The following is a 27968-nucleotide window of genomic DNA, read 5'->3' as shown; positions in this document are numbered from 1 at the left end:
TATAGCCGGATATTTTATCAATTTCTGAATTTTATCACTATCAGAGTGAGATTGAGTGGAATTTGAATTAAAATATTGTCAAATTGTTATTATTCTAGAGAGCAAAAAAGAAAATTTGGATTACGTAATCAACGACCAAACCCACCAAACTGTTGAGAAATCACGGTACTAACTGTGTCTCGGTATATAAAATAAGATACCCACCCATAAATTGCTTTAAACAGCTCATTAAACATTGGGAAATGGGCAAATTATACCCACTATTTAGTAGGGGTTTTGTTTTCAATGTACGTAGTCGAATTAAAGTTTTTTTAAAACCCCAAAAAAATCAAAAACCTCAAAACCCAAAAAATCCATTCCCAAAATTGAAATTTGAGGTAAAATGGGGTTTTTTGGACACCCCCTGAGTACCATGTACTAACTGTTTTTCTGGGAAATGTACCATGTACTAAGTGTGTTTTGGAAAATAATAATGACCCACCCCTCAACGTCACGTACGATTCTGACCTTATGATCCACTCCCCCCCCCCCCCCCCCCCCGGCTTTTAAAGTACCATGTTTACAATAAACTAAAAAAAATAAAGTTTGTAACTGCATCTCCTAATATCAAGTTACGGAGAAGCCTGTATTACCGAGTGTACATTTTTATTCATTTTCGACATTTTTTTATTTTTCCGAATTATATTCATTTAATAAATCTATACGTGCGAAAATAATACTACAGTAAAACTACAACTTGCACCTTTTAATTAAAAATGCCTCAATCTATCGTTAACATTATTCTAAAATAGTATAATATATAATATATAATGAAAATCCTTCATTAAATTTTATAATTCGTGTTATGCATGGTTCTTTCAAACTTTAGATTTTATATTATAACATTAATTGCTCAGAATGCCTAGTATATTATAACATTAATTGCTCAGAATGCCTAGTAGGTATTATAACATTAATTGCTCAGAATGCCTAGTATATTATAACATTAATTGCTCAGAATGCCTAGTATATTATAACATTAATTGCTCAGAATGCCTAGTAATGGCGGTGGTAAAAAAGACGGACCCGAAGTTATCGTTACCAAGTGTAAGTTATCGTTACCAAGTGTAAGTCTCGACATTGTTTATAGAAAACGTCTTCATTTGCAAACCTCAATCTTACTATATAATATAAAGCGAGATGATATATATTTGGATCCGTACTATTTTACTGACACCACGGCATCAAATTTAACGCGACTTTCCGCAAAAACCATAAAAGATATACAACTGAAACTTTTTTGACTGGGTCAAATGCTTTAATGGCCTTCAAATTAGCATGAAAAAATAAAAAATTGGCCAAAGAATAAGAATTTTAGTGCCCAAAATTTGGCCTCCCAAGTGGTGTCAAAAACGCGAATTAAATAGGTAATAATTATTTTAGTCTCTTGAGTCTTGACACCATTTTAGGGTTATACAGGTTCCGGCAATTTCAAAGCTAACATATATTGCAATATTTTCAGTGCTAGATCCACCTGAAACTGACGCGGCAACAAAGGAAAGAGAGGAATTGCTAAAAGTTTTAGCTGAGCTTGCTGGCCGACTTGAACATGAACTCAAGGATGTAAATCGTAGAATTTTAACCCTTTTTATATATATATATGTGTCGGCATTCCTAGTTATTGTTTTATCGTGAGTTGATAGAATTGTTAATGATATATTTATATTTAATCTACAATTATAATCAAACTCATTCGTAAAATTTTTGTGTTCGATTTTTTATTTTAAATCATCTTGAATCTTCAATATTCATCAGGTGCTGAGATTCTGGGACAATAACTCCTTAGATACAGAACATTTGGGCTACCTGACTTGTGTTGACTTCGATGGGACAATTTATGATACCACGAAATACTGTGCTCTTGAAGCTCAACAGGTTCGTTTTAAATATGGTCCAGTCAGCTTAAGTGCACATCTATTATATACCAAAACCCACCACTTTTCATATGTGGACTAGAATCGATCTTGCTCCACCATCACTTCAAAAAATTCACTCTCGAAATCATTTTTCTACAGAATTCATTTACTTTAGTATGGACTCTCTCAACAGATAAGACAGATAGTGTCAACTAGACTTTTTAAATCGGAGGTCACTAAGCAGTACCAATTGAAACACATTTTTTTAATGATTTTCTGTGATTTTTGGATCTCAAACTTCTATAACAGGTACTTAAACTTAGTTATGAATACAGTGAATATATGGTTAGTTTACTAGTTAGTAGTAGTTAATGGTCGTTTTTCAAAAAGTTTGTTTATGATATGAACAAAATTAAATGAACGAAATCGACGAGAATGAGGTTGGACCACTCTTGGATAGTAGTTATAAAGGGCTGGGAGCCCCCAATTCGGTTTTCTAGGAAGGATATTGCCATAAGCTAGGCCTAGGGGCCGAAAGTCACATCAAATGCCCCAGGTTCAAGGAATAAATGGAATACTCGAATTAGTAGTTACAGTATTCCATCTGCAAAGTTACAGGTCCATAATATGAAACACGGTGGTGGTATAAGACCCAACGTATGTAACGTTACTTTTGGCCCCTCCCCCTGTAGCTTTTCTGGGTTAGGCGTGACCCCTGGGAGTGGCCTGAGTGGATCAAGAGGTTGAAACTCAGTTTTTCTGATGGTTTGGGACAGGTACTAACTATTTGACCACCAAAACATGTTCCACCTACCCCGGAACATAAATGCACTACTGGGGAAAAGATTCTCAGTCTTGATTTTACCTGGATTTCAAGCTATTTGGGATGGGCGGCGTTGGAGTGGGGTTGGGTGTTTTACTAAGTTTTTCATATCTTAGTGTCTATAAAAGTATAAATACGAGCAGTTTAGTGAGACCTCTGAAAGATTATCTACAATGATCAATATTGTGACATACGTGCGGCGCGCAAAATCCCCTACAAATCAAGGAAACGAGAGCACGTTTCCTTGATTTTTGTAGGGGATTTGTAGGGGATTTGACCCTTGTAGGGGATTTATGTTCCGGGGTATTTGGAAGATGTTTAGGTGGTTAAATAGTTAGTACCTGACCGAAACCATCAGAAAAATCAAGTTTAGACCTCCCAACCCACTCAGGCCACTCCCAGGGGCCACGCCCATCCCAAAATAGCTGAAATCTAGGTAAAATCAAGGTTGAAAATCTTTACCCCTGTAGGGGATTTATGTTCCGGGGTATTTGAAACATGTTTAGGTGGTTTAATAGTTAGTACCTGACCCAAACCATCAAAAAAATCAAGTTTTGACCTCCCAACCCACTCAGGCCACCCCCAGGGGCCACGCCCATCCGAAAATAGGTAGCTGAAATCCAGGTAAAATCAAGATTGAAAATCTTTACCCCTGTAGGGGATTTATGTTCCGGGGTATTTGGAACATGTTTAGGTGGTTAAATAGTTAGTACCTGACCTAAACCATCAGAAAAATCAAGTTTAGACCTCCCAACCCACTCAGGCCACTCCCAGGGGCCACGCCCATCCCAAAATAGCTGAAATCCAGGTAAAATCAAGATCGAAAATCTTTACCCCTGTAGGGGATTTATGTTCCGGGATATTTGGAACATGTTTAGGTGGTTTAATAGGTAGTACCTGGCCCAAACAATCAGACAAACCAACTTTCGACCTTTTGACCCACTCAGGCCACTCCCAGGAACAATGCGCAACTATTTGTAGGGGATTTGGAATCCGTGTCAAATCCCCTACAAATCCAGACTGAGAATCTTTACCCCTGTAGGGGATTTATGTTCCGGGGTATTTGGAATTTGTTTAGGTGGTTTAATAGTTGGTATCTGCCCCAAACCATTAAAAAAAATAAACGTTCGACCTCTCAGCCCACTCAGGCCAATCCCTGGGGCCACGCCCATCCAAAAATATCTGGAAATCCCATAAAACCCAGAATGAGAATCTTTACCGTCGTATGCGATTTGTGTTCCGGGGTATTCTTTTTGGTATGACTTACTATCACCACTCATTCAAGGAATATGTTAAATCAAATAATATTCATGCTCATTTTTTTCGAATGAAGGTTCATTATCGCATTTATTTGATAGTTTTGATTAGATCAAGCCAAACTTTATAGAATTGTATTTGGCCATTCAAATTACGTTCGATCTGAAAAAATGAGAGTTGTAGCTTCTCAGTTGACTGAGATACGAGGCATAACGAGTTTATTCATTACGTGTGTTCAGGTGATTGGATTACCTGTTCAGGTGATTAGGCGACCCGTTAAATTGCAAGGGAACCCAATTAAGGTGTCCTATCACATAATCACCCAATCAATTTTGTAACGAGATACACAAAATGCTTGATAACTTCGTCATTTCAAATCCGTTTGGCCTCAATTTTTCAGATCAGATGCACCAATTAATTATCTACAGTAATCTGAAATAAATGGGCGTCTAGCATGTCCGGAAAGAACAATATAGGTGATTTAATATTATATGCATATGGGCGTAATAGTTACAGCATGCCATCTGCAAAGTTACAGGTCCATAATATGAAACACGGTGGTGGTATAAACTATAAGACACAACGTATGTAACGTTACTTTTGCCCCACCCCACCCCCTGTAACCTTTCTGGGTTAGGACTTAGGCGTGGCCCCTGGGAGCGGCCTGAGTGGGTCAAGATGTTGAAACTCGGTTTTTCTGATGGTTTGAGTCAGGTACTACCCATTTTTACATAAAAACATGTTCCAAATACCCTGGAACATAAATCCCCTACAGGGGTAAAGATTTTCAATCTTGATTTTACCTGGATTTCAGCTATTTTGGGATGGGCGTGGCCCCTGGGAGTGGCCTGAGTGGGTTGGGAGGTCGAAACTTGATTTTTATGATGGTTTGGGACAGGTACTTCCCATTTTTACACAAAAACATGTTCCAAATACCCTGGAACATAAATCCCCTACAGGGGTAAAGATTTTCAATCTTGATTTTACCTGGATTTCAGCTATTTTGGGATGGGCGTGGCCCCTGGGAGTGGCCTGAGTGGGTTGGGAGGTCGAAACTTGATTTTTCTGATGGTTTGGGACAGGTAATACCCATTTTTACACAAAAACATGTTCCAAATACCCCGGAACATAAAGCCCCTACAGGGGTAAAGATTCTCAGTCTGGATTTGTAGGGGATTTGACACGGTTTTCAAATCCCCTACAAATAGTTGTGCATTGTTCCTGGGAGTGGCCTGAGTGGGTCAAGAGGTCAAAACTTGATTTTCTGATGGTTTTGGAGAGGTACTTACTATTTAACCACCTAAACATGTTCCAAATACCCTGGAACATAAATCCCCTACAGGGGTAAAGATTCTCAGTCTGTATTTTAGGGGACTTCAGCTATTTTGGGATGGGCGGCCTGAGTGGGGTTGGATGTGTTATTAAGTTATCGGTTATATTTATATCTTATTGTCTCTAAATACGAGCAGTTTAGTGAGACGGGAGACCTCTAAAATCTTATCCTCTACAATTATAAATATTGTAACGTACGTGCGACGCGCAAAATCCCCTACAAAATTCAGGGAAACGTCTTCTGGATTTCGAGTTGATGAATCCAGATTTTTGGAACATTTTTGGAACATGTGCCAAAAGTGTGCCATGCATTTATTTGCCCTAATGAGCTCTAAATAGTGCCAAAAATAATTGTAAATGATGGATATATTTGCAAGCTAGGTCTAGGGGCCATCGAAAGTAGCATAACATTACCCAGGTTCATGGAATGAACGAAAATGAACAAAAATGAATATTGTCCTAAAAATGCTCAGAACGGTTTAAAATTGGTCGGAAAGTGTTTATATTAGTCCTAGGACCACTCAAACCAAGTTTGGGAATCACTGCATGTCTAGAACCGATGTTACCAATGTTCCAAAATGTTCCAATTTTGTCACAATAATCCTCCTGAGAATCCAGATTTTTGGAACATGGGCACATCGAAGTATTGGCTGTATTTAAGTGCTGGGAAGCCTCAATTCGGTTTTCTAAGATGGATATAGGTAAAAACTAGGCCTAAGAGCCATCAAAAGTCAAATAGCATTACCCAGGTTCATGGAATGAACGAAAATGAACAAAAATGAATATTGTCCTAAAAATGCTCAGAACGGTTTAAAATTGGTCGGAAAGTGTTTATATTAGTCCTAGGACCACTCAAACCAAGTTTGGGAATCACTGCATGTCTAGAACCGATGTTACCAATGTTCCAAAATGTTCCAATTCGAGTGGTCTTAGGACCAATACAAACACTTTCCGACCAATTTTAAACCGCTCTGAGCAATTCCAAAGAGTTTACGAAAGAGTCATAAGGCCAATCAACAGACTATTCATTTACTGTACTGTTAAGATGGTTCGGTATTCTGCACCCCTCGTATCGGTTCTGGGCATGCAGTGATTCCATAAACAGTCAGACAGTCACACAATGTACACCCTATATTTAGATCACATCAGTTTCATTTGTATCACATCACTTCGTGTAATAGATGTGTGGAAGCAAATAAAGATGTGATCTGAATAAGGTGATCCGAGCGTAGCAAGGTTATCCGATCTTATTTGGTGTGATCGGATGTAGAGGCGTAAGATCAGATCAGGTCATCAGCAATAGGATTAACTTAGCAAGCTTGTTAATGAATAAGAAGAGAATAAATAGATAATTAAGTTATACAAATCATTTTCCCTCTCTGTTAACCACAACTAAATCACTAAATTGATGAGCCTACCTCTTTATCTACCAGTTCAAAGAAGCACCAGCAGTCCACCTCACTCAACCAACCCCTTCACCAGCAACCTTCATCCCTCAACCAACTCATTCACCACCAGCCTACCTAACGCAACCAACCCCTTCACCAGCAACCTACCTCGCGCCGCTCAACCAACCCTTTCACCTGCTACCTTCATCCCTCAACGAACAAATACAGCTAATGATGTCAAAAATTTATATCAATATATTGGGGGATTATTAAAACCAAAATAGTTGCCCAATAAAATAATTTCTGCCTTCTCTTGGAGGTACGTGTGCTAATTGTACATAATTCTGAATGCAACTTTAAGACTCTGTTGGACGAAAATATTGACTCTTTGCCACCATTTTCTTACCATTCTGAGCGCTTTAAGGAAAATTTTCATTTTTGTTCATTTTCGTTCATTCCATGAACCTGGGTAATGTTATTTGACTTTTGATGGCTCTTAGACCTAGTTTTTACCTATATCCATCTTAGAAAACCGAATTGAGGCTTCCCAGCACTTAAATACAACCAATACTTCGATGTGCTCATGTTCCAAAAATCTGGATTCTCAGGAGGATTATTGTGCAAAAATTGGAACATTTTGGAACATTGGTAACATCGGTTCTAGACATGCAGTGATTCCCAAACTTGGTTTGAGTGGTCCTAGGACTAATATAAACATTTTCCGACCAATTTTAAACCGTTCTGAGCACCTATATCCATCTTAGAAAACCGAATTGAGGCTTCCCAGCACTTAAATACAGCCAATACTTCGATGTCCCCATGTTCCCAAAATGGTTACAAAAATCAAAATTGGAACCACCTTCACATCGGTTCTAGACATGCAGTGATTCCCAAACTTGGTTTGAGTGGTCCTAGGACCAATGTAAACACTTTCCGACCCATTTTAAACCATTCTGAGCACTTTGAGAATAATGTTCATTTTCGTTCATTTCTGGTCATTCCATGGGTAATTTTATACGACTTTTGATGGCTCCTAGGCCTAGCTTACGGCTATATCCATCTTAGAAAACCGAACTGAGCCTTCCGAGCACTCAAATACGGCCAATACTGCGATGTGCCCATGTTCCAAATTTATGGATTCATCTACTGTGGATTTCAATGTTGTTGAACGCGAATGCTTCCAGTTGTATCTTGTATGCGCAAAAACCGTGGGAAACGCGCGCAGTTGACGCGCGTCGGTCATTCCTCCTCGCTCTAGATTCTTTTTCGAAGGAATGATAGATTGCCGCGGAAATCACTTCTTCTTGAACGGCCCTCATTCCCTGGCAGTCATTGATGGGTCAAACAAAGCAAATAAAATGAAAATTTGCGATTTAATTTCATTAGCTTACATGGTGGTATTGAACCCTATTCTTAAACCTAACCATATATTAAGACGCAATGAAACTACCGGACTGCGATGTATGGGGACTTGCCACCCCATGGCAGTGGCGTAACTTTGCCTGTTGGCGCCCCCCGCTCAGTGACGAAAAGCGCCCCCCTAAAATTTTTTGTGTCCCTAAAAAAAAAAAAAAGGTCGGGTACTTTTTTTCTCGCCCCCCTACAGCTTTTTGCGCCCCCTGAAACAAAAAAGGGTACCCCAAATATTTTTTCTCGTGTCGACCGAACGCTAAATTGAACAGGGAAATACACAAACAAGGCGTTTTTTCAGTGAAAGGTCCTAAAATTCAGGAAATTGCGCCCCCCCTTATACGGCGCCCCCCCCCCCCCCCCCGCACAGTGGGGTCTGCGGGGCCCTAAGTTACGCCACTGCCCCATGGCAACATTAAAATATATCGACTCTGTTACATCGTTTCCTGTTAGTATACTGAAAGTTATAAAGCAGTAATAATTTTTATCCAGACGTACATTTACGCCAAGCTGTACAATTGCACTGATGTCTACCATACTGAAGATATGTTAAACACCGCCAAAATGGGAGGTGAATTCCTTCTACGACACGCTTATAGGTCAAGTGATGGTCGATGCTTTCACTCTGTCACTAGAGAAGGTATTTACTTTTTTATCCGCTCTTTTTATTATAGATGTGGATACTGGCGGGGAGGTGATAATTGTTTGTTTACATTAATAGTGAGCACATGTTCAGTATCCACATCTATAAACTCTGATCTCTTTATTTTTGTGATATTTATAAATGTGTTTACTGTCTGTTGACTCAGCTTTCTGTTTACAGGAAAGCCCTTGAGTGTTCGTCCAAACATTATCTCTGAAGTTTATTTCGTGATGGCTTTCTTTGAACTGCACTATGCTACAAAACAATCCAACTATATTGTAAGTATTTTTTAAATACAAATCATATTTCTTGAGTTACAACCCGGAATTTTAATGCTATGCTGGCGAAACTTATCATTTGTGCTTCCCCTTCGGCTCAAAATTGGGTGGTGGGATTTGGATTTGGGTGAAAATATATACCTAAAAAATAGCATTTTAAAATGTTTTAGCCAGGTACAATCTATAAATGGCGGATTGTTATTAAGAATCTTTGCAATATTGATTCTTCAGCCCTGTAAACACCCACTACTTCAGCCCTGTAAACACCCACTTCAGCCCTGTAAACACCCACTACTTCAGCCCTGTAAACACCCACTACTTCAGCCCTGTAAACACCCACTACTTCAGCCCTGTAAACACCCACTACTTCAGCCCTGTAAACACCCACTACTTCAGCCCTGTAAACACCCACTTCAGCCCTGTAAACACCCACTTCAGCCCTGTAAACACCCACTACTTCAGCCCTGTAAACACCCACTACTTCAGCCCTGTAAACACCCACTACTTCAGCCCTGTAAACACCCACTACTTCAGCCCTGTAAACACCCACTACTTCAGCCCTGTAAACACCCACTACTTCAGCCCTGTAAACACCCACTACTTCAGCCCTGTAAACACCCACTACTTCAGCCCTGTGAACACCCACTACTTCAGCCCTGTAAACACCCACTACTTCAGCCCTGTAAACACCCACTACTTCAGCCCTGTAAACACCCACTACTTCAGCCCTGTAAACACCCACTACTTCAGCCCTGTAAACACCCACTACTTCAGCCCTGTAAACACCCACTACTTCAGCCCTGTAAACACCCACTACTTCAGCCCTGTAAACACCCACTACTTCAGCCCTGTAAACACCCACTACTTCAGCCCTGTAAACACCCACTACTTCAGCCCTGTGAACACCCACTACTTCAGCCCTGTAAACACCCACTACTTCAGCCCTGTAAACACCCACTACTTCAGCCCTGTAAACACCCACTACTTCAGCCCTGTAAACACCCACTACTTCAGCCCTGTAAACACCCACTACTTCAGCCCTGTAAACACCCACTACTTCAGCCCTGTAAACACCCACTACTTCAGCCCTGTAAACACCCACTACTTCAGCCCTGTAAACACCCACTACTTCAGCCCTGTAAACACCCACTACTTCAGCCCTGTAAACACCCACTAAACACCCACTAAACACCCACTACTTCAGCCCTGTAAACACCCACTACTTCAGCCCTGTAAACACCCACTAAACACCCACTAAACACCCACTACTTCAGCCCTGTAAACACCCACTACTTCAGCCCTGTAAACACCCACTACTTCTAAAAACAACCACCCGTCAACTCTCTCACCATAATCACCTAAATTAACCAGTTTTTGTCCATGCAGTACCCTATTTTCTGAGGTTGGACAAAACCGTATAGACAAATATGGACAAAAACATAATCCCCCTGTTGTACTATTGTATCTATAGCGATTATATAAAAAATGTTGAAATTGTACAATTTGGATAACCAATTCAACATACAAGTTATTCCCCATTTTACAACGGTTATCATATTCTAAAATATAGTAAATTCAATTTTTCTGGTATTAGTCACGTGGAGAGACGGTATTGAAGACAGTTCTTGCGTGGATTAAAGACAGCGGGAATATCAACTCATACGGAATGGGTATGTAAAAACAAGCAAGATTGCACCTTTTCCAAGATTAGCCTAGGTACTGAATGAGATATATAGATAATAGAGAGTATGAGTTTATTCGTCAATCTTAAAGGTCCAGTTTTACTTGTAATTACTGGTAAACCTCAATATTTGGCGCACGCCATTTCGATGATCCCGTTTTTTCTCCTTGTTCGTCTCCAGCAGCTATATCACATATTATGTGGAAACTAAAAAAGTGAGATTTTTTCGTCAATCTGATTACGAACCTTTGAAAATTAGGCAGTATCGAGATAGCCCGACCACTGGTCCGCGGACCACTGTCCGCGGACCACTGTCTGCGGACCACTGTCCGCGGACCACTGTCTACCAGATCATATTACTGTATAATAACAGTATTGAGTATCCCCTGAATCAAGCAGGGTTCACATCATCCCCTGAATCAAGCAGGGTTCACATCATCGCACGCGAATTCCATCATCAAGCAGGGTTCACATCATCGCACGCGAATTCCAATCAGCGGTGGTGTCAAGGCTTATTAAACGATTAAGCAACCTTACGAGATCAGTTCACATCATGCAATATAATATCAATCATTTCTATCATCAACACCACTGTCTACCAGATCATATTACTGTATAATAACAGTATTGAGTATCCCCTGAATCAAGCAGGGTTCACATCATCCCCTGAATCAAGCAGGGTTCCCCATATCCAAAAACCCGCATTCTCGCATTCTAAGAATGTAGGAAATTTTTAAAAGTAGGAAATTTTTGACAAAAAGTAGGAAATTCGAGAGCCAACTCTGAGAATTTTCGATAATATTTCAGTAGGAATTTAAGTGAAAGAGCAGACTAAAAGTTGCTGGACCGTTATTTAAATGTCCTCAGTCAGGGATCCACTGATCCAGTCTATCAAATTTCGTTTCACAGACCAAAGTTTGTTGCTATTAGCTACAAAATCTGTGCATCAAGTAACCACTAACCAGATGCTAATTATTGAGGCATTTTCGCGTACACGACATAAATAGTCATTATTACTTTATTAACATTTTACTATCTACTTATCTAGTCTATGAAACGGGCTTGAAAGCAGAAAGTGATGGTAGTAGATGAGAAAACATTTTTGCCAAAATTATAAACTCTTGATACTTCATGCTGTCTCCTATTTCGTGCTTTAGTTAAGCCAAGTGTTTAGGGATTCTAGAATCCAGACAATTTATCCCAATAAAAATTGAAATCAGAAAATAGTATGCTAAAATCGTTCTCCATTGTCAGATTCGTTCCAGGAGGCCAAATCTAGTTTAAATTTCCAAAATTTTCGGGGGCTTCGCCCCCAAAAGTAACCTAGGATTATCTATTAAAAAGCATTCCGGGCCAGGCACGTAGACAGGGGGGGGGGGCTAGGGGGGCGGCAGCCCCCCCCCGGAAAAAATCGAACCCCAGAAAAAAGATAAGCCCCCTAGTCCCCATGGTCGCCTGGTAACTGGGCTGTGTTTATGACTGCAGTCAGTCAAAGATTTGAACTGTGGATTAGTAAATATCTGTCATTAAATCCAAGCAAACATTCTAGAAGACTTCTATAAATAGTCAATAGTGTCCCCTAGACCGTAGGAAATGTAAAAATCTTAAGACGATGAGGCATGAGTAAGTCGTAAATTCTGATTGGAGAATGCAGATTGCTGTTGTGCAGTTACCAAATTTACGTGAGTACTTGATTCTTTTCAATCCCAGTTTATTGCTGTCCTACAAATTTCTTTAATGCCAAATGTCGTCTAAAACACCCTGTTTCGCAAAAAATTTCCGAGGGGCTGGGCCCCCCCTAGCCCCCGCCAAGAGGCTCCGCCCCTGGACCCCGCTGGGGGCTGCGCCCCCAGACCCCTGCCACAGCTTGCTCGCTTCGCTCGCTGCGCAACTGGATTGGACACGTCGGCTCTCTTCGCTCGCCAACAGCCCCCCTCAAAGAAAAATCCTGGCTACGTCCCTGTTCCGGGCCCTAAAAAAGTAAAATTGAGAATCTGGATTCCGCCATGAAAAATCTTTGAACCGCGCGAATACAAAGACTTTTTATGCGAGCGGGCCACAGAAAACGAAAAAATTGAGAATGTAGGAAATTACAATTTTTTTGGATATGGGCAGGGTTCACATCATCGCACGCGAATTCCAATCAGCGGTGGTGTCAAGGCTTATTAAACGATTAAGCAACCTTACGAGATCAGTTCACATCATGCAATATAATATCAATCATTTCTATCATGAACTCCTTCTTGAACAACTACAACTATGGTCTCAGAGAAAACGAAACGGATGAACTCAGCCCTACCCTGCGACCCTATCTGCAAACCTATCTCACCTCTCGACAAGTGGACTCAAGCTGGTAAAACCCTCATCGTCTCCAGAGCCAACCCAAGCTTCTGCGTTTTCTGCAACAAGAGGCATGCTGGTATATCATGCGCTGCTCATGACCGTAATCAATAGTTTGATCCAGTAATTTACTACGCTACAATTAATTATGCTAGTCGTAACTAATTGCATCCAAGATACCATACATACCATTCATATGATCTGGTAACCAATCAACTATTCACAAACACCTGTTGCTTGATTCAGGGGATACTGTTATTATACAGTAATATGATCTGGTAGACAGTGGTCCGCAGACAGTGGTCCGCGGACCGTGGTCCGCGGACCGTGGTCGGGCTATCTCGATACTGCCGAAAATTATTTCAAAATAACTGACACTTTTGAGGTTATGTAGTATATACATACTCAAAATCCAGTTTCAAAAACTTGTGCATAACCATCATTCTACATGACAACTGCAAACTGATAAACTTGAAATTGCTACATTCACAAGGATTTGTGGAGCGATTTCTCAAGAACTGTGTGATTGGTAGCATAAGTAGAAGTTTGTCGGTGTCAAAAGATCGAATTCTGCTTCACTCGACATAAATGGGCGTGTAACATGGTTGTCTATTGCTCAATCAAGTAATCCTTTGGAAAGGTTCTCGTAGGTGTTAATATGTAGATTCAATCAAAATGAACTCAATACCTAAACAAATGACTTAAAATCGGTATTACACCGACAGACTTGACCATGCTAATGAACAAAAAAAAGCTTACAAAATAAAAAGCGAATTTTTACGAATGTGCGAATATCCACAAAAAAACCAAACGTGCATAAACTTATTGTTTTGACCATATTTTCTGAACATAGATTAAACGGATTTGGTGCGATACATGTTTATTGTAAATTTTCAATTTGACGTCGCAGTAATTGTTAAAATATAGCTTTACATTTTAAATAGCTTTTATTCAAAACGGTTTGGGGAATGACCATTTCTTTTACTTCCATTATCCTGCACAGATGAAATTTGATCGTATATTATTCATGAATAATATTCAATAAACGGATCATTAGTATTACTTATATTCATATATTATATACTTTTAAGTATAATAGTATGAAGTAAACTGAGCATGCCTGGTTGCACCACGCTCCATCTAGGGAAAACGGTCGAATTTATTGTTTATGTTAAATTCGCTATCTAATTTATTTGGTGAAACCAAAGTGTCTCATCATCATCTACCCAGATACAAGCTATTCTACGCTGAGTGATCTTGGTCATGTACTGCGAATGTTGTTGGCCATCTCGGAACATAATCCCACAAAACTCCGACAACACAAAGAGGACTTTGCGTATCTCACCAAACGTATCCTGCAGCACATTCAGGTAGATCTCCTTCCTCGTCAGTATTACCAATAATGGGCAGGACGCCATTTTTAATATTTCCTGCAACATTGTTTGCTAACTCTTGTGTTTCAGAGGAGTAATACAGTGGTGTTAACATTGTTTGCTAACTCTTGTGTTTCAGAGGAGTAACACAGTGGTGTTAACATTGTTTGCTAACTCTTGTGTTTCAGAGGAGTAACACAGTGGTGTTAACATTGTTTGCTAACTCTTGTGTTTCAGAGGAGTAACATTGTTTGCTAACTCTTGTGTTTCAGAGGAGTAACATTGTTTGCTAACTCTTGTGTTTCAGAGGAGTAACATTGTTTGCTAACTCTTGTGTTTCAGAGGAGTAACATTGTTTGCTAACTCTTGTGTTTCAGAGGAGTAACACAGTGGTGTTAACATTGTTTGCTAACTCTTGTGTTTCAGAGGAGTAACACAGTGGTGTTAACATTGTTTGCTAACTCTTGTGTTTCAGAGGAGTAACACAGTGGTGTTAACATTGTTTGCTAACTCTTGTGTTTCAGAGGAGTAACATTGTTTGCTAACTCTTGTGTTTCAGAGGAGTAACATTGTTTGCTAACTCTTGTGTTTCAGAGGAGTAACATTGTTTGCTAACACTCGTGTTTCAGAGGAGTAACATTGTTTGCTAACTCTTGTGTTTCAGAGGAGTAACATTGTTTGCTAACTCTTGTGTTTCAGAGGAGTAACATTGTGTTTCTTGTGTTTCAGAGGAGTAACATTGTTTGCTAACTCTTGTGTTTCAGAGGAGTAACATTGTTTGCTAACTCTTGTGTTTCAGAGGAGTAACATTGTTTGCTAACTCTTGTGTTTCAGAGGAGTAACATTGTTTGCTAACTCTTGTGTTTCAGAGGAGTAACATTGTTTGCTAACTCTTGTGTTTCAGAGGAGTAACATTGTTTGCTAACTCTTGTTTTTCAGAGGAGTAACACTGTTTGCTAACTCTTGTGTTTCAGAGGAGTAACACTGTTTGCTAACTCTTGTCTTTCGGAGGAGTAACATTGTTTGCTAACTCTTGTGTTTCAGAGGAGTAACATTGTTTGCTAACTCTTGTGTTTCAGAGGAATAACATTGTTTGCTAACTCTTGTGTTTCAGAGGAGTAACATTGTTTGCTAACTCTTGTGTTTCAGAGGAGTAACATTGCTTGCTAACTCTTGTGTTTCAGAGGAGTAACATTGTTTGCTAACTCTTGTGTTTCAGAGGAGTAACATTGTTTGCTAACTCTTGTGTTTCAGAGGAGTAATACAGTGGTGTTAGAAACTGTTCAAAGTACCGGAGAGATCGAAGGAGCAATTGGGAGACTTGTTAACCCTGGAGCCGTCCTGGAGATTGGGTGGCTTCTGTTGAAATACTCTCTCATCGCTCATAAGAAGGTAGCTACAATATTGGGGTGGGGGGGGGGGGGCCTACAATATTGAACAAACTGCGCTGCATGAGACTTACAATTGTGATTCTCTTTTCAAACAACGAACTACAACAATTACACTGTACTAGTGGTAAGCAAAATATAATTCTTTGACTTATTTGTTGTACCATATTATCATTATTCATTATTAATATCCATGCTCCGACTACAGGAACTTAGGAAGCAAGTGTTGACCCTGTTCGTAGATAAAATGTTTACTGCTGCATGGGACCCCAATCATGGTGGTATATTCACATATCTAGATGTTGATGGACTAAGTCCTACTGAGCTTACATGGAATATGAAATTGTGGTCAGTGAAATTTCTAAATTTTCTGCGACATTCATTTTAACTGTACGCATTTAATGTCAAAATCATGTCCAATTTCCAATTTTAGATAAATATAGAATATAGATATAAATATAAATATAGATATAGATATGGGTCTGAAAAGCAGGATTTGGACTAACTGGAATATTAGTTATAATATCTGTCATTTAGGTGGCCTGTTACGGAAGCCATGATAGCTCTAATTACCTCTTACAAGATCTCCGGTGAAAGAAAGTTCCTCAACAACTTCTCCAGAGTATTCGACTACGCTATGGTTCATGTGAGTTGGGAGAGTTCACCTTAAAAAAGTAAAATTGTAAGCGTCCAATTCTGTAATCTCACTTTTTACCTTTCACTTTTTAAACTTTTTAAACTTTAATTACTATTAGCCCTATTAGACATCTTCAGATTTCGGACTAAATGATACATTTGATAGAATAAAATACATATACCTGCAATGATCAGCAATCTCAGCACTTGATTTTATATCCACCAACGCGGCATGTGCTTTTATATACCCCGGGTGACCTTAGCCCTGTGCTCATGCCGCCCGCTGAAAATACAGTCCGCAAGCACATGCCACACAATTCGACCAGTAGCGATATAGCCCGAGGTGGCTGGTGGAGCCCTATTAAATAGTTGTGTTGGTAATTCGTTATTCGATTGATATATTGTATGGTGGCACATCACTGTGGGAAAATTGTTGAAGTGGACATTGGTAATAACTGGTGGTGTTACAGACGTTCTGATACCCGAGAAGACCAATAGCAAGAATGATGTAATTAGTTTGTAGGACGCCTGTAGAACCAATTACCCCCCCCCCCCCCGCCCCACCGCCCCCCCCCCCCCCCCCCCAGTTTGTAGGACGCCTGTAGAACCAATTACCCCCCCCCCCGCCCCACCGCCCCCCCCCCCCCCCCCCAGTTTGTAGGACGCCTGTAGAACCAATTACCCCCGCCCCACCGCCCCCCCCCCCCCCCCCAGTTTGTAGGACGCCTGTAGAACCAATTACCCCCCCCCCCGCCCCACCGGCCCCCCCCCCCCCCCCAGTTTGTAGGACGCCTGTAGAACCAATTACCCCCCGCCCCACCGGCCCCCCCCCCCCCCCCCCCCCAGTTTGTAGGCCGCCTGTAGAACCAATTAACCCCCCGCCCCCTCCTTCTGGCCTTAACACATATCGTTTGGTTGTCTCTTTTTGATACACCCTACAGCGTAGAACCCTACGTTCTACGCATTGAATTTGATAGAGTGCTTATCTAAAATGTTTTACAGGCTCTAAAGATGTATTTTAGTAACGGAGGATTCAAGCCTAACATTGTGTGTTTCCCTTCGTTTCCAGGATTCAAGCCTAACATTGTGTGTTTCCCTTCGTTTCCAGGATTCAAGCCTAACATTGTGTGTTTCCCTTCGTTTCCAGGATTCAAGCCTAACATTGTGTGTTTCCCTTCGTTTCCAAATGAAATATAATATTTAAATATTTTCTGTAAAAACGAAAAATGGAGTGAATTCGTATAACTATGGAATATCAACAGAAATTGAGTAAACAAAGAAAAAAGCAAATATTATATTGATATTGCAATCATTGTTCGGGAGTAACTGTCAGGATCAAGAAAGTTTAGCCACACAGAAAGTCTGCACGAATGCACTGGTATAGAGTAAAATACGAGTCATGAGATAAGTGTTCAGTTGGAAAAACTCCGGACTCTTCCTTTCCTCGTTTGTAACCCAGCTGAAGGCGTCGTACGTGACTTTGGGAAGAAACGAAAGAGTAACCAGGACGTAACACATGACGGCATATTGTCTGTTAAACTGTACGCTTTCTATCACGGTGACATCATAAACCTTGCGGTATCCCAAGAGAGCGAAACTGCGGATGGCAGCAGAACAGACCCCCAAGTTTAGGAGCATGAACCCAGTATTTGTTACCATGTTCATTAGGCAGAAGGTTGTTTTCACAGAGGAATTGCGTGATACTACTGGTATTGTGGTGGAGGCTTCCAGAATGTTAGTCAGGGGCATTAACGTGTAAATTAGGAGCAGTTCCTTTTGTCGCTCCTTAAAGTGTCTTTTTGTGAACGAGAATGAGAAGACAATCACTCCCAGAACGAACCCTAAATCTCCTGCGGGCGTATAAATATATATTAGTTCGAATTATCATTTACTTTAAAATTAGATCATTAAAATTAGATTACTTAATTAACCGCCATTCACAAGGTAGTATCACATAGCAGATTAAATGTTAATAGATTTTTTTCCCGATGACTCAAGTGCCGAACACCGAAGGCAGAAAAGAGTCAAGGACAATGGTAAGAGAACGAGGTTTTTTTGTATATGGTAGCTTGTACAGAGGGATGTCATAATTATTGGCGCGTAGACAATTTTGCGTGATATTTTTAAAACTCTTACCGTTTTCTTGATTAAGCCGATCGGAAATTACACGCGCACACACAGACAAACATTCTGAGATTATTATTGAGATGTAATGTGTAAGCTGACACGGATCTGTGCATAATAGTGAATAATACTAGCTCGAAATAAATTACAAAATATTTAAACAGTTTAGCGCCGCGCACCAACAGTACTCAATCCAGATTATCGCGCAAAAATAGCTTTTCTAATATAATTACCATCTTACTATATATAAAGCGAGACGATATATATGGAGGGTTCCGTACCATTTTACTGACACCACGGCGTCAACTTTAACGGGACTTTCCGCAAAAACCGTAAAAGATATACAACTGAAACGTTTTTGACTGGATCAAATGCTTTAATGGCCTCCAAATTAGCATGAAAAAATTAAAAATTGGCCAAGAAATAGGAGTTTTAGAGCCCAAAATTTGAACCCCCAAGTGGTGTCAAAAACGCGAATTAAATAGATAATAATTATTTTAGTCTCTTGAGTCTTGACCCCATTTTAGGGTTATACGGGTTCCTGCTAGTAGCAACTAAACGGGACAGCGACAACCGTGTGCTGTCCGCTACTAACAGTAAAGACTAATAGTCAAGGACAAGGGTTAGCGACCGAAGATTTTTTGTAAATAGTAGTACAGAAAATGGAGAATTACCCAAATGGTTTTTTTCCATTTTCTCCATAGAAATTTTCTCCATTTTATGCCCCCAAACTCAGCTCATTATATTTTTGCAAAATATTCGCTGGACTGTTATTTTCGCTGGAACTCACCAATTTTAAGAGCGCTTATAGAAGTAGTCACTGAAAACTTGACCATAAGTGATGTTGCTATCAGCGTAGGACTTATCGCAAACCCTAAAATTTGTCAAATTATTAATTGAGAAACATACCACAATTCTGGGAACTCGATTCTGCAGTTATAGTAGCTTTAATCTATTTCATATAAGAACTTGCTATTGCAGTTATAGTAGCTTTAATCTAATTGATATAATAGGCTTTAATCTAATTGATATTATAGGCTTTAATCTAATTGATATTACAGGCTTTAATCTAATTGATATTATAGGCTTTAATCTAATTGATATTACAGGCTTTAATCTAATTGATATTACAGGCTTTAATCTAATTGATATTATAGGCTTTAATCTAATTGATATTATAGGCTTTAATCTAATTGATATTATAGGCTTTAATCTAATTGATATTACAGGCTTTAATCTAATTGATATTACAGGCTTTAATCTAATTGATATTATAGGCTTTAATCTAATTGATATTACAGGCTTTAATCTAATTGATATTATAGGCTTTAATCTAATTGATATTATAGGCTTTAATCTAATTGATATTACAGGCTTTAATCTAATTGATATTATAGGCTTTAATCTAATTGATATTACAGGCTTTAATCTAATTGATATTATAGGCTTTAATCTAATTGATATTACAGGCTTTAATCTAATTGATATTACAGGCTTTAATCTAATTGATATTACAGGCTTTAATCTAATTGATATTATAGGCTTTAATCTAATTGATATTACAGGCTTTAATCTAATTGATATTATAGGCTTTAATCTAATTGATATTACAGGCTTTAATCTAATTGATATTACAGGCTTTAATCTAATTGATATTACAGGCTTTAATCTAATTGATATTACAGGCTTTAATCTAATTGATATTACAGGCTTTAATCTAATTGATATTACAGGCTTTAATCTAATTGATATTATAGGCTTTAATCTAATTGATATTACAGGCTTTAATCTAATTGATATTATAGGCTTTAATCTAATTGATATTACAGGCTTTAATCTAATTGATATTACAGGCTTTAATCTAATTGATATTATAGGCTTTAATCTAATTGATATTACAGGCTTTAATCTAATTGATATTACAGGCTTTAATCTAATTGATATTACAGGCTCAAATATTGTAGTTACCCAGTAGATTAGCGAAAGCTGAGCAGGTAAACGCAACATTTCTCAGCGAGAGACTCCTCTGTGCTGTCAGAAGTATCAAGTAGAAGCAGGATATGATTCCGGCTACCGCACAGATACCAAATATTGGTCCTAAAATCACTGGGTCTGGGTCAGATAGTTGCATCGCTAACTGTGGAGGGCGACTTGTTTAAAACATATAAGTGATACGAAAAGCTGCCATATAGCCTGCTGCCTGACTGACAATTTTCTCGACTGACTGACAATGTTTCTTCTTTTCCCCATTTAGAATACAAAGATTAGTACATTTAAGCTTATGATTAATATTATATTTTTACCTATAGTTTACCTAGATTTTAGCAGTGTGATTGTTTATGATGAAGTTGTTATAAGATGTCAGGTTGTGGTAGGGCCTCGTAAAAATAACATGTTTTAAACGTCAATTTTGTTTGTCGTCATTGAAAGATTGAGATATGCACAATATAATACAGGAGAGCAACTAGCAAGGAGTCAGTATAGATTTGGCTGATTGGGCGACTATTATTGGGCGTACTATTGCATATACTAGTACTAAATATTGCAACTTACTAAATATTGCATATAGAAACTTACTAAATATTGCATATAGAAACTTAATATTGCAGATACTAGATCTCAATATTGCAGATAGTAATACTTAATATTGCAGATACTAGTACTACATATTGCATATACTAGTACTAAATATTGCAACTTACTAAATATTGTATATAGAAACTTACTAAATATTGCTATAGAAACTTAATATTGCAGATACTAGATCTAAATATTGCAGATAGTAATACTTAATATTGTAGATACTAGTACTACATATTGCATATACTAGTACTAAATATTGCAACTTACTAAATATTGTATATAGAAACTTACTAAATATTGCATATAGAAACTTAATATTACAGATACTAGATCTAAATATTGCAGATAGTAATACTTAATATTGCAGATACTAGTACTAAATATTGCATATACTAGTACTAAATATTGCATATACTAGTACTAATTATTGTATATTATACTAGTACTAAATATTGCAGATACCAGCACTAAATATTGCAGATACTAGTACTAAATATTGCAGATACTAGTACTAACTATTTTACTGACACCACGGCATCAACTTTAACGCGACTTTCCGCAAAATAGGTAAAAGATATACAACTGAAACTTTTTTGACTGGGTGAAATGCTTTTATGCTTTTCAAATCAGCATGAAAAAATAAAAAATTGGCCAAGGAATAGGAGCTTAGAGCCCAAAATTTGGACCCCCAAGCGGTGTCAAAAACGCGAATTAAATAGGTAATAATTATTTTAGTCTCTTGAGTCTTTACACCATTTTAGGGTTATACAGGTTCCTGCTAGTGCTTATAAACAGTAAAGACTGAGGACCCAAGTTGCATGGAACATAATAAAATAAGCCATCACGGATTGGGAAATTGAGCGGCCACCCACAAAAGAAAAGCGGCCGCATTTCTTGTTGGTATAATGAGTTAATCATCTAGAATCATAATTACTATTGAGATATTAATTGGTATTTTACAACGGCAGTTGTGTAAATAAAAGTGTCGTTATTAATTATGCTCTTCAGGCAGGTGTATAAATATAATCAATAATATTGTAATGCTATTTTGACAATAAAACTGAGTGGCGTAACGAAGGGGCCCGCCGACCCCGCTGTGCGGGGGGGGGGGGGGCGCAATCTTGGGGGGCGCCAAATCGTCGTTTGATTATGGGACAATTTCGAAAAACTTAACTACGGTACCGAAACACTTTTTAAGAGATTTTACCGTCGTATCCTCTAAAATCGTCTAATTTGTTCAATTTTAGGGAGGGGCGCCAAAAGGGGGGCGCTTTTTCAGCGGGCGGCGCCAACAGGCAAGGTTACGCCACTGTAAAACTCACTCGTCAAAATCGCTTGATTCATTATTGAACGGATATCACTTACGGTGATAATACATAGTTACCGAGTAGCCGCATTGTACCGTCGATATATATTATCATATAGAATAAGATAATTGAAACCAGCTGTGAACATGATTTTTTTTTTCGGTACTGGACTATAATATCACTGGACACTGGTGATCGATTTCCTAACGATAATTGCATTTTTCTAGGGTAAACAGTTTCTCAAATGTGGGTAAGAATGGTGGTCTAATTTTCAGGAGGTCGGCCTATTTTATAATTTGGCAAAATTATATCTATACTAATAATCTCAAGATGTTCTGTCTGTCTGTCTGTCTGTCTGTCTGTCTGTCTGTCTGTCTGTCTGTCTGTCTGTCTGTCTGTCTGTCCTGTCTGTCTGTCTGTCTGTCTGTCTGTCTGTCTGTCTGTCTGTCTGTCTGTCTGTCTGTCTGTCTGTCTGTCTGTCTGTCTGTCTGTGGGTAATTTCCGAACGGCTTAAAGGGGGGGGGGGGGGGGGGGGGGGGGGGGGGGGGGGGGGGGGGGGGGGGGGGGGGGGGGGGGGGGGGGGGGGGGGTCCAATGGTATTTTTTGTGAAACTTGATTTCGAGAAAGCAGTTGACCAACAAACTAGACGCAGTGACCGAACTTTTGAGGGGGTCCCGGACCCCAACCGCCCAACGGTGCCCGTGGGGCAGCCACGCCCATATTTGGTCCAAACTAAGCCCAATTTAGCCAAATACCCTGAACATGCCCAAAACCCAGATTTTAGGTGCTCTACTAGTAGCTAGTGGTCTCCTGAACTCGTATATGAAATTTCATCAAGATTGGACAACAAATGACTGAGTTATGAGCCAAAAACCATATGCCCATATTTGGGCATACGCACCAAATTTGGTAGATTTCGTCCCATGAATTGGTCAAATATCAATATTTTTGAATGAAACTTACTTTATATGAAAGGTAAATTTTCCCGGAAAATTCAGAATTTGGCCGCCAAATTTTTTTTGAGGCCTAAATCAAAAATCTGTTCTCAAAATAAGATGAAAATGCGATTTCGAGTTGATTCCGAAAATTTCATGGAAAAATTTTGAAAACTGATTGAGTTGTTACAATTTTAATGAGATCAATTCCGCGAATATCGCGAACCAAGATACGGGCAATTTAGTTCTTTTTTGGTGGTCTTTTCGCCTTAGTATCCACATTTAAACAGATATAAAGCTATAACTTACAGAGAATATGTAGTTTAGGCTTACCTTTCATATAAAGTAAGTCTCATATTGATATTTGACCAATTTATGGGACGAAATCTACCAAATTTGGTGCGTATGCCCAAATATGGGCATATGGTTTTTGGCTCATAACTCAGTCATTTGTTGTCCAATCTTGATGAAATTTCATATACGAGTTCAGGAGACCACTAGCTACAAGTAGAGCACCTAAAATCTGGGTTTTGGGCATGTTCAGGGTATTTGGCTAATTTGGGCCTAATTTGGACCAAATATGGGCGTGGCTGCCCCACGGGCACCGTTTGGCGGTTGGGGTCCGGGACCGGGGACCCCCTCAAAAGTTCGGTCACTGGTCCTAGTTTGTTGGTCAACTGCTTTCTCGAAATCAAGTTTCATAAAAAAATATCCATTGGCGCCCCCAACCTCCCCCCCCCCCCCCCCCCCCCCCCCCCCCCCTTAATCAAGAAAACGGACGGAAGAAAAAAGGGGACAAAAATTCATTTATGTAATATTGTCTCCAAAATTATAGCAGTAGAAACCAGGAAGCAGCTAAACTAGAGCTACATTTGGAAGCCTGTTTAATTTTCATATGACCTCTAGATTTCTAGTAATGATTGGGTGAAGTTGTCGTTTCAAAGCTAACAAGGTGAGCTAATTGGGTTTATAATCATTTTCCCAAGCTACTGTCACTTGAAGTTGCCCTGTAGCAAGATCAATTGTTGATAAGAAATATAAAGTTTCCTTGGCAACAGATGTGGTGACGGACTAGATACCATCGGATGGGTGCCATCCAGATTCCAGTACAAAATAGGCGGGCAGTGAGAGTAAATGTTAAAACCATCGGATGAGTGCCATCCAGTACAAAGTAGGCGGACAGCGAGAGTAAATGTTAAAAACAGAGCACAACAGCAAGTGTGTGTTGTCGGGACTTGTTTCCGAGTTTAATTAGCTAGTTGCCGAGTTACTGGACAGTGGACACATGACCGGCTACCTTCTATACATCCCTTCTATACATTCATTTTATACATTCCTTCTATACATTCCTGTATATATTCCTTCTATACATTCCTTCTATACATTCATTTTATACATTCCTTCTATACATTCTTGTATATATTCCTTCTATACATTCCTTCTATACATTCCTTCTATACATTCCTTTTATACATTCCTTCTATACATTCCTTCTATACATTCCTTCTATACATTCCTTCTATACAATCCTTATATACATTCCTTTTATACATTCCTTCTATACATTCTTTCTATACATTCCTTCTATACATATCTTCTATACATTCCTTTTATACATTCCTTATGTACTTCCAGTAGTTACCTGGCACATTGGCACAGGTTCCTAAGTCAGAAGTTATCACTGAAGCTAACTATGAATGGTTCAATGACTGCAATACTAAAATACTTTCAACACTACTATATAACAAATAATTTGAGATCATGAATACGATGTAGTTACATTGAAACGTCGAGTAAACTCCTTTCCCTAATAAGAGCATTTTCACTTGTCGCAACAACCGGGATAAAGATAATTTTACACAGAATACATTGCAACCATGCGACTCATAAACAATACTCCAATCCGGATTTTACACTGCAATACTACCACACATAGAAATTCAATATTCTTCAACGGCCCACTCCTATTTGTAGACGCATCGATAGACGAAGCATTCAATTCAGTGTCATGCCAATCGCTGAAGGCGTTCAAATCACAATGTAAGAAAGCAATACTGAAGCTGCAGAAGGGGGATGATTGTGTAAATGACGAGTAAATTTCTCATCCACAAAATCAGCGGCCTCCGTAGCTCCACAAGAAACAGAAATTCCTAACTGTTTTTGCTGCTAATTGGGGCTAAATCCAACGTCCAGAATTAAGTTTTAAATTTGTTTTCTATCACTTTTATACCAAACCAAATCAATGCTATGTTTATAATCTGTAAATTTTTAAAGAGAATATGTTTGTCGTACAGTGAAATCAATTTTGAAACTCAATCTCAAACCCATTTGTAACCGTGATTTGTGGAAAAATAACGTTTGCTTGACTTTTATTACAATTTTCTGCTGCGTGCCATTAAATAACGAATCCAAAATGTATTTTCTATTTTTTGCAATTTGTTGCGGTTTTATCACATTTGTCCTCAGTTTTTTTCTATTTAGTTTTGATATATTTTCTAGTAGTTATGTTTTCAGGAGTGCCCATTGGGGTCTTTATTTTTAACTTATTATAATTATGATTGTAATCAATAAATTAGTCCATTAGAGACAACCCCCTTACGAGGGGCTTTCAATCATTTCAATCAATCAAACCGACCCGGAACACTGCTACAGAACCGTAATAAAATTTGATCAGGATCGTTTCATTGGGGCTATGTTGTCGTCAACACATACATTCCCTTTCTTTATACTGGAGTTTGCTACAACACATACATTCCCTTTCTTTATACTGGAGTTTGCAACACATACATTCCCTTTCTTTATACTGGAGTTTGCTACAACACATACATTCCCTTTCTTTATACTGGAGTTTGCAACACATACATTCCCTTTCTTTATACTGGAGTTTGCAACACATACATTCCCTTTCTTTATACTGGAGTTTGCACATACATTCCCTTTCTTTATACTTTGCTATTATGTACTCCTTTAACATCTACTTTTGGCATATTTATGATTAAAATAATGTTTAGTCCCTCTTTTTTGAAGCACTCGATCACTTCAGTTCCCAGAAGTATCTGACACAACCTTTCTTCAGTTCCGGGAGCCAGGGCATGGTGAGTGGTACGGGTACGCTGATAACGAAGGACGAGTTACACACACGTTTAAAGGTGGTCCAGATAAAGGTTTGTAGAACTCTTAAGTTAGATATAAAGCAGTATCCAAGAAGCCTGGCCCAGTCCATGCACCAGGCTGCGGAATAACCAGGCCGCAAAGCAGATCAAAAATCGTCGTTTGAATGTGGGACAATTTTGAAAAAGTTAACTGAGATACTAGCAAAACTGTGGTCAGCGGGGCCCTTCGTTACGCCACTGCGTCCAGGTAAAAGTCCGTTAAATTTGTTTCTAATTAGTAAAGGGGAGTAAAGGGATATGATGATAAATAGAGTATACTAGAAAGGGGGAAATACTACTACTAGTACCAGTAAAAGGTTTTAAGAAAAGTAAAGAGGGGTATAATAGTAAAACTTGATTTGAGACCTAAACGGTGCCTACGGGTGGTGGCTGCCCCGTAGGCACCGTTTGGCGGTTGGGGTCTGGGATCCCCTCAAAAGTTTTGGTCACTGGTCCAAGTTTGTTGGTCTGCTACCTCCCCCCCCCCCCCCCCCCCCCCCCCCCCCCCCTCAAATTAATTATTTAAATTGTAAATGGCGGACGATCGTGCTGGTACCAGCACTTTCACTTTAAGTCTTAATATTAGATGGTACCGTCCGCAAAATTCAAGAACTTTTCTGTCATCTTCTTTTACCACAGGTTGTTTTCACGTTGCAAGATGTTTGTGGATGTGTGCTCGGGTTGTCAGGGATATCGTCGCTGCTGGTGGGGTCGAGAAATAGACATCCTCTATATATTTTGTGGGACCTAATATGGGGTCGATAAGTAGACTTTTTGTAGTTCAGTAATAAGTGGTTGCGTATGATATATGATTAATATAAGAGATATTAATTTGATGTATTATTTTTTGTTTAATCACGATCGCTAATTAATGATTATCACAAATCATAATTTCCACCAACTAAGATGACATGTTATCATTATCCTCAGTTAATATTGCAGTTTATATCTCCACAGAAAGCTCACTCCCCATATATACTAATGGCGAGTGTAACTTCTTTTAAACTTCGTGAATCGAGACCAAACTTTTTGCAATATATTGAGAATCAATAAATGCACTTATATAAATCACTTTACCTAACCACCTAATTTATTGGGTGCAATAAATTACTCGAAATACTTTTGAAAGAAAACATACATACATACATGTTACATGGCGAGATCTCCATCCAAAATAAAGGATTAGTCTGCGTCGACTGCGCCATTACTTTGTATTATACAACTTCGGCGGGTAACATTTCTCCATCCCTTTCGGTCTGCAGCTAATCTTCTCATACAATCAATCGTTCCAATATCTGCTCAGCATCCTCAATAAATACATCATTTAAGCTCTTCCTAGGCCTACCTCTTGATCTCTTCCCATGCTTGGGTTTCCATTCAAGTAGATAGTTCATGCATTCTACTGACATGTCCAAACCAACGC

General features: G+C 39.0%; 1 protein-coding gene across 1 annotated transcript; it reads left to right on the top strand.

Annotated features, from left to right (window-relative positions):
- Nucleotides 1-1011: 1011 nt before the first annotated feature.
- On the top strand, nucleotides 1012-27968 carry LOC134819386 (N-acylglucosamine 2-epimerase-like). The gene is made up of 12 exons (XM_063829325.1): nucleotides 1012-1086; nucleotides 1502-1602; nucleotides 1795-1914; nucleotides 8598-8745; nucleotides 8929-9026; nucleotides 10621-10696; nucleotides 14278-14417; nucleotides 15675-15812; nucleotides 16017-16156; nucleotides 16346-16454; nucleotides 26470-26557; nucleotides 27185-27968. Exons 1-12 carry the CDS (start codon nucleotides 1032-1034, stop codon nucleotides 27265-27267), a joined length of 1296 nt encoding a protein of 431 aa, XP_063685395.1. The 5' UTR covers nucleotides 1012-1031; the 3' UTR covers nucleotides 27268-27968.

This window comes from Bolinopsis microptera, chromosome 8 (assembly GCF_026151205.1).
Source record: "Bolinopsis microptera isolate Bmic1 chromosome 8, MBARI_Bmic_1.0, whole genome shotgun sequence".
Lineage (NCBI taxonomy): Eukaryota > Metazoa > Ctenophora > Tentaculata > Lobata > Bolinopsidae > Bolinopsis > Bolinopsis microptera.
The sequence above is the reverse complement of the archived record's forward strand: the minus strand, read 5'-3'. Positions and strand labels throughout refer to the sequence as shown.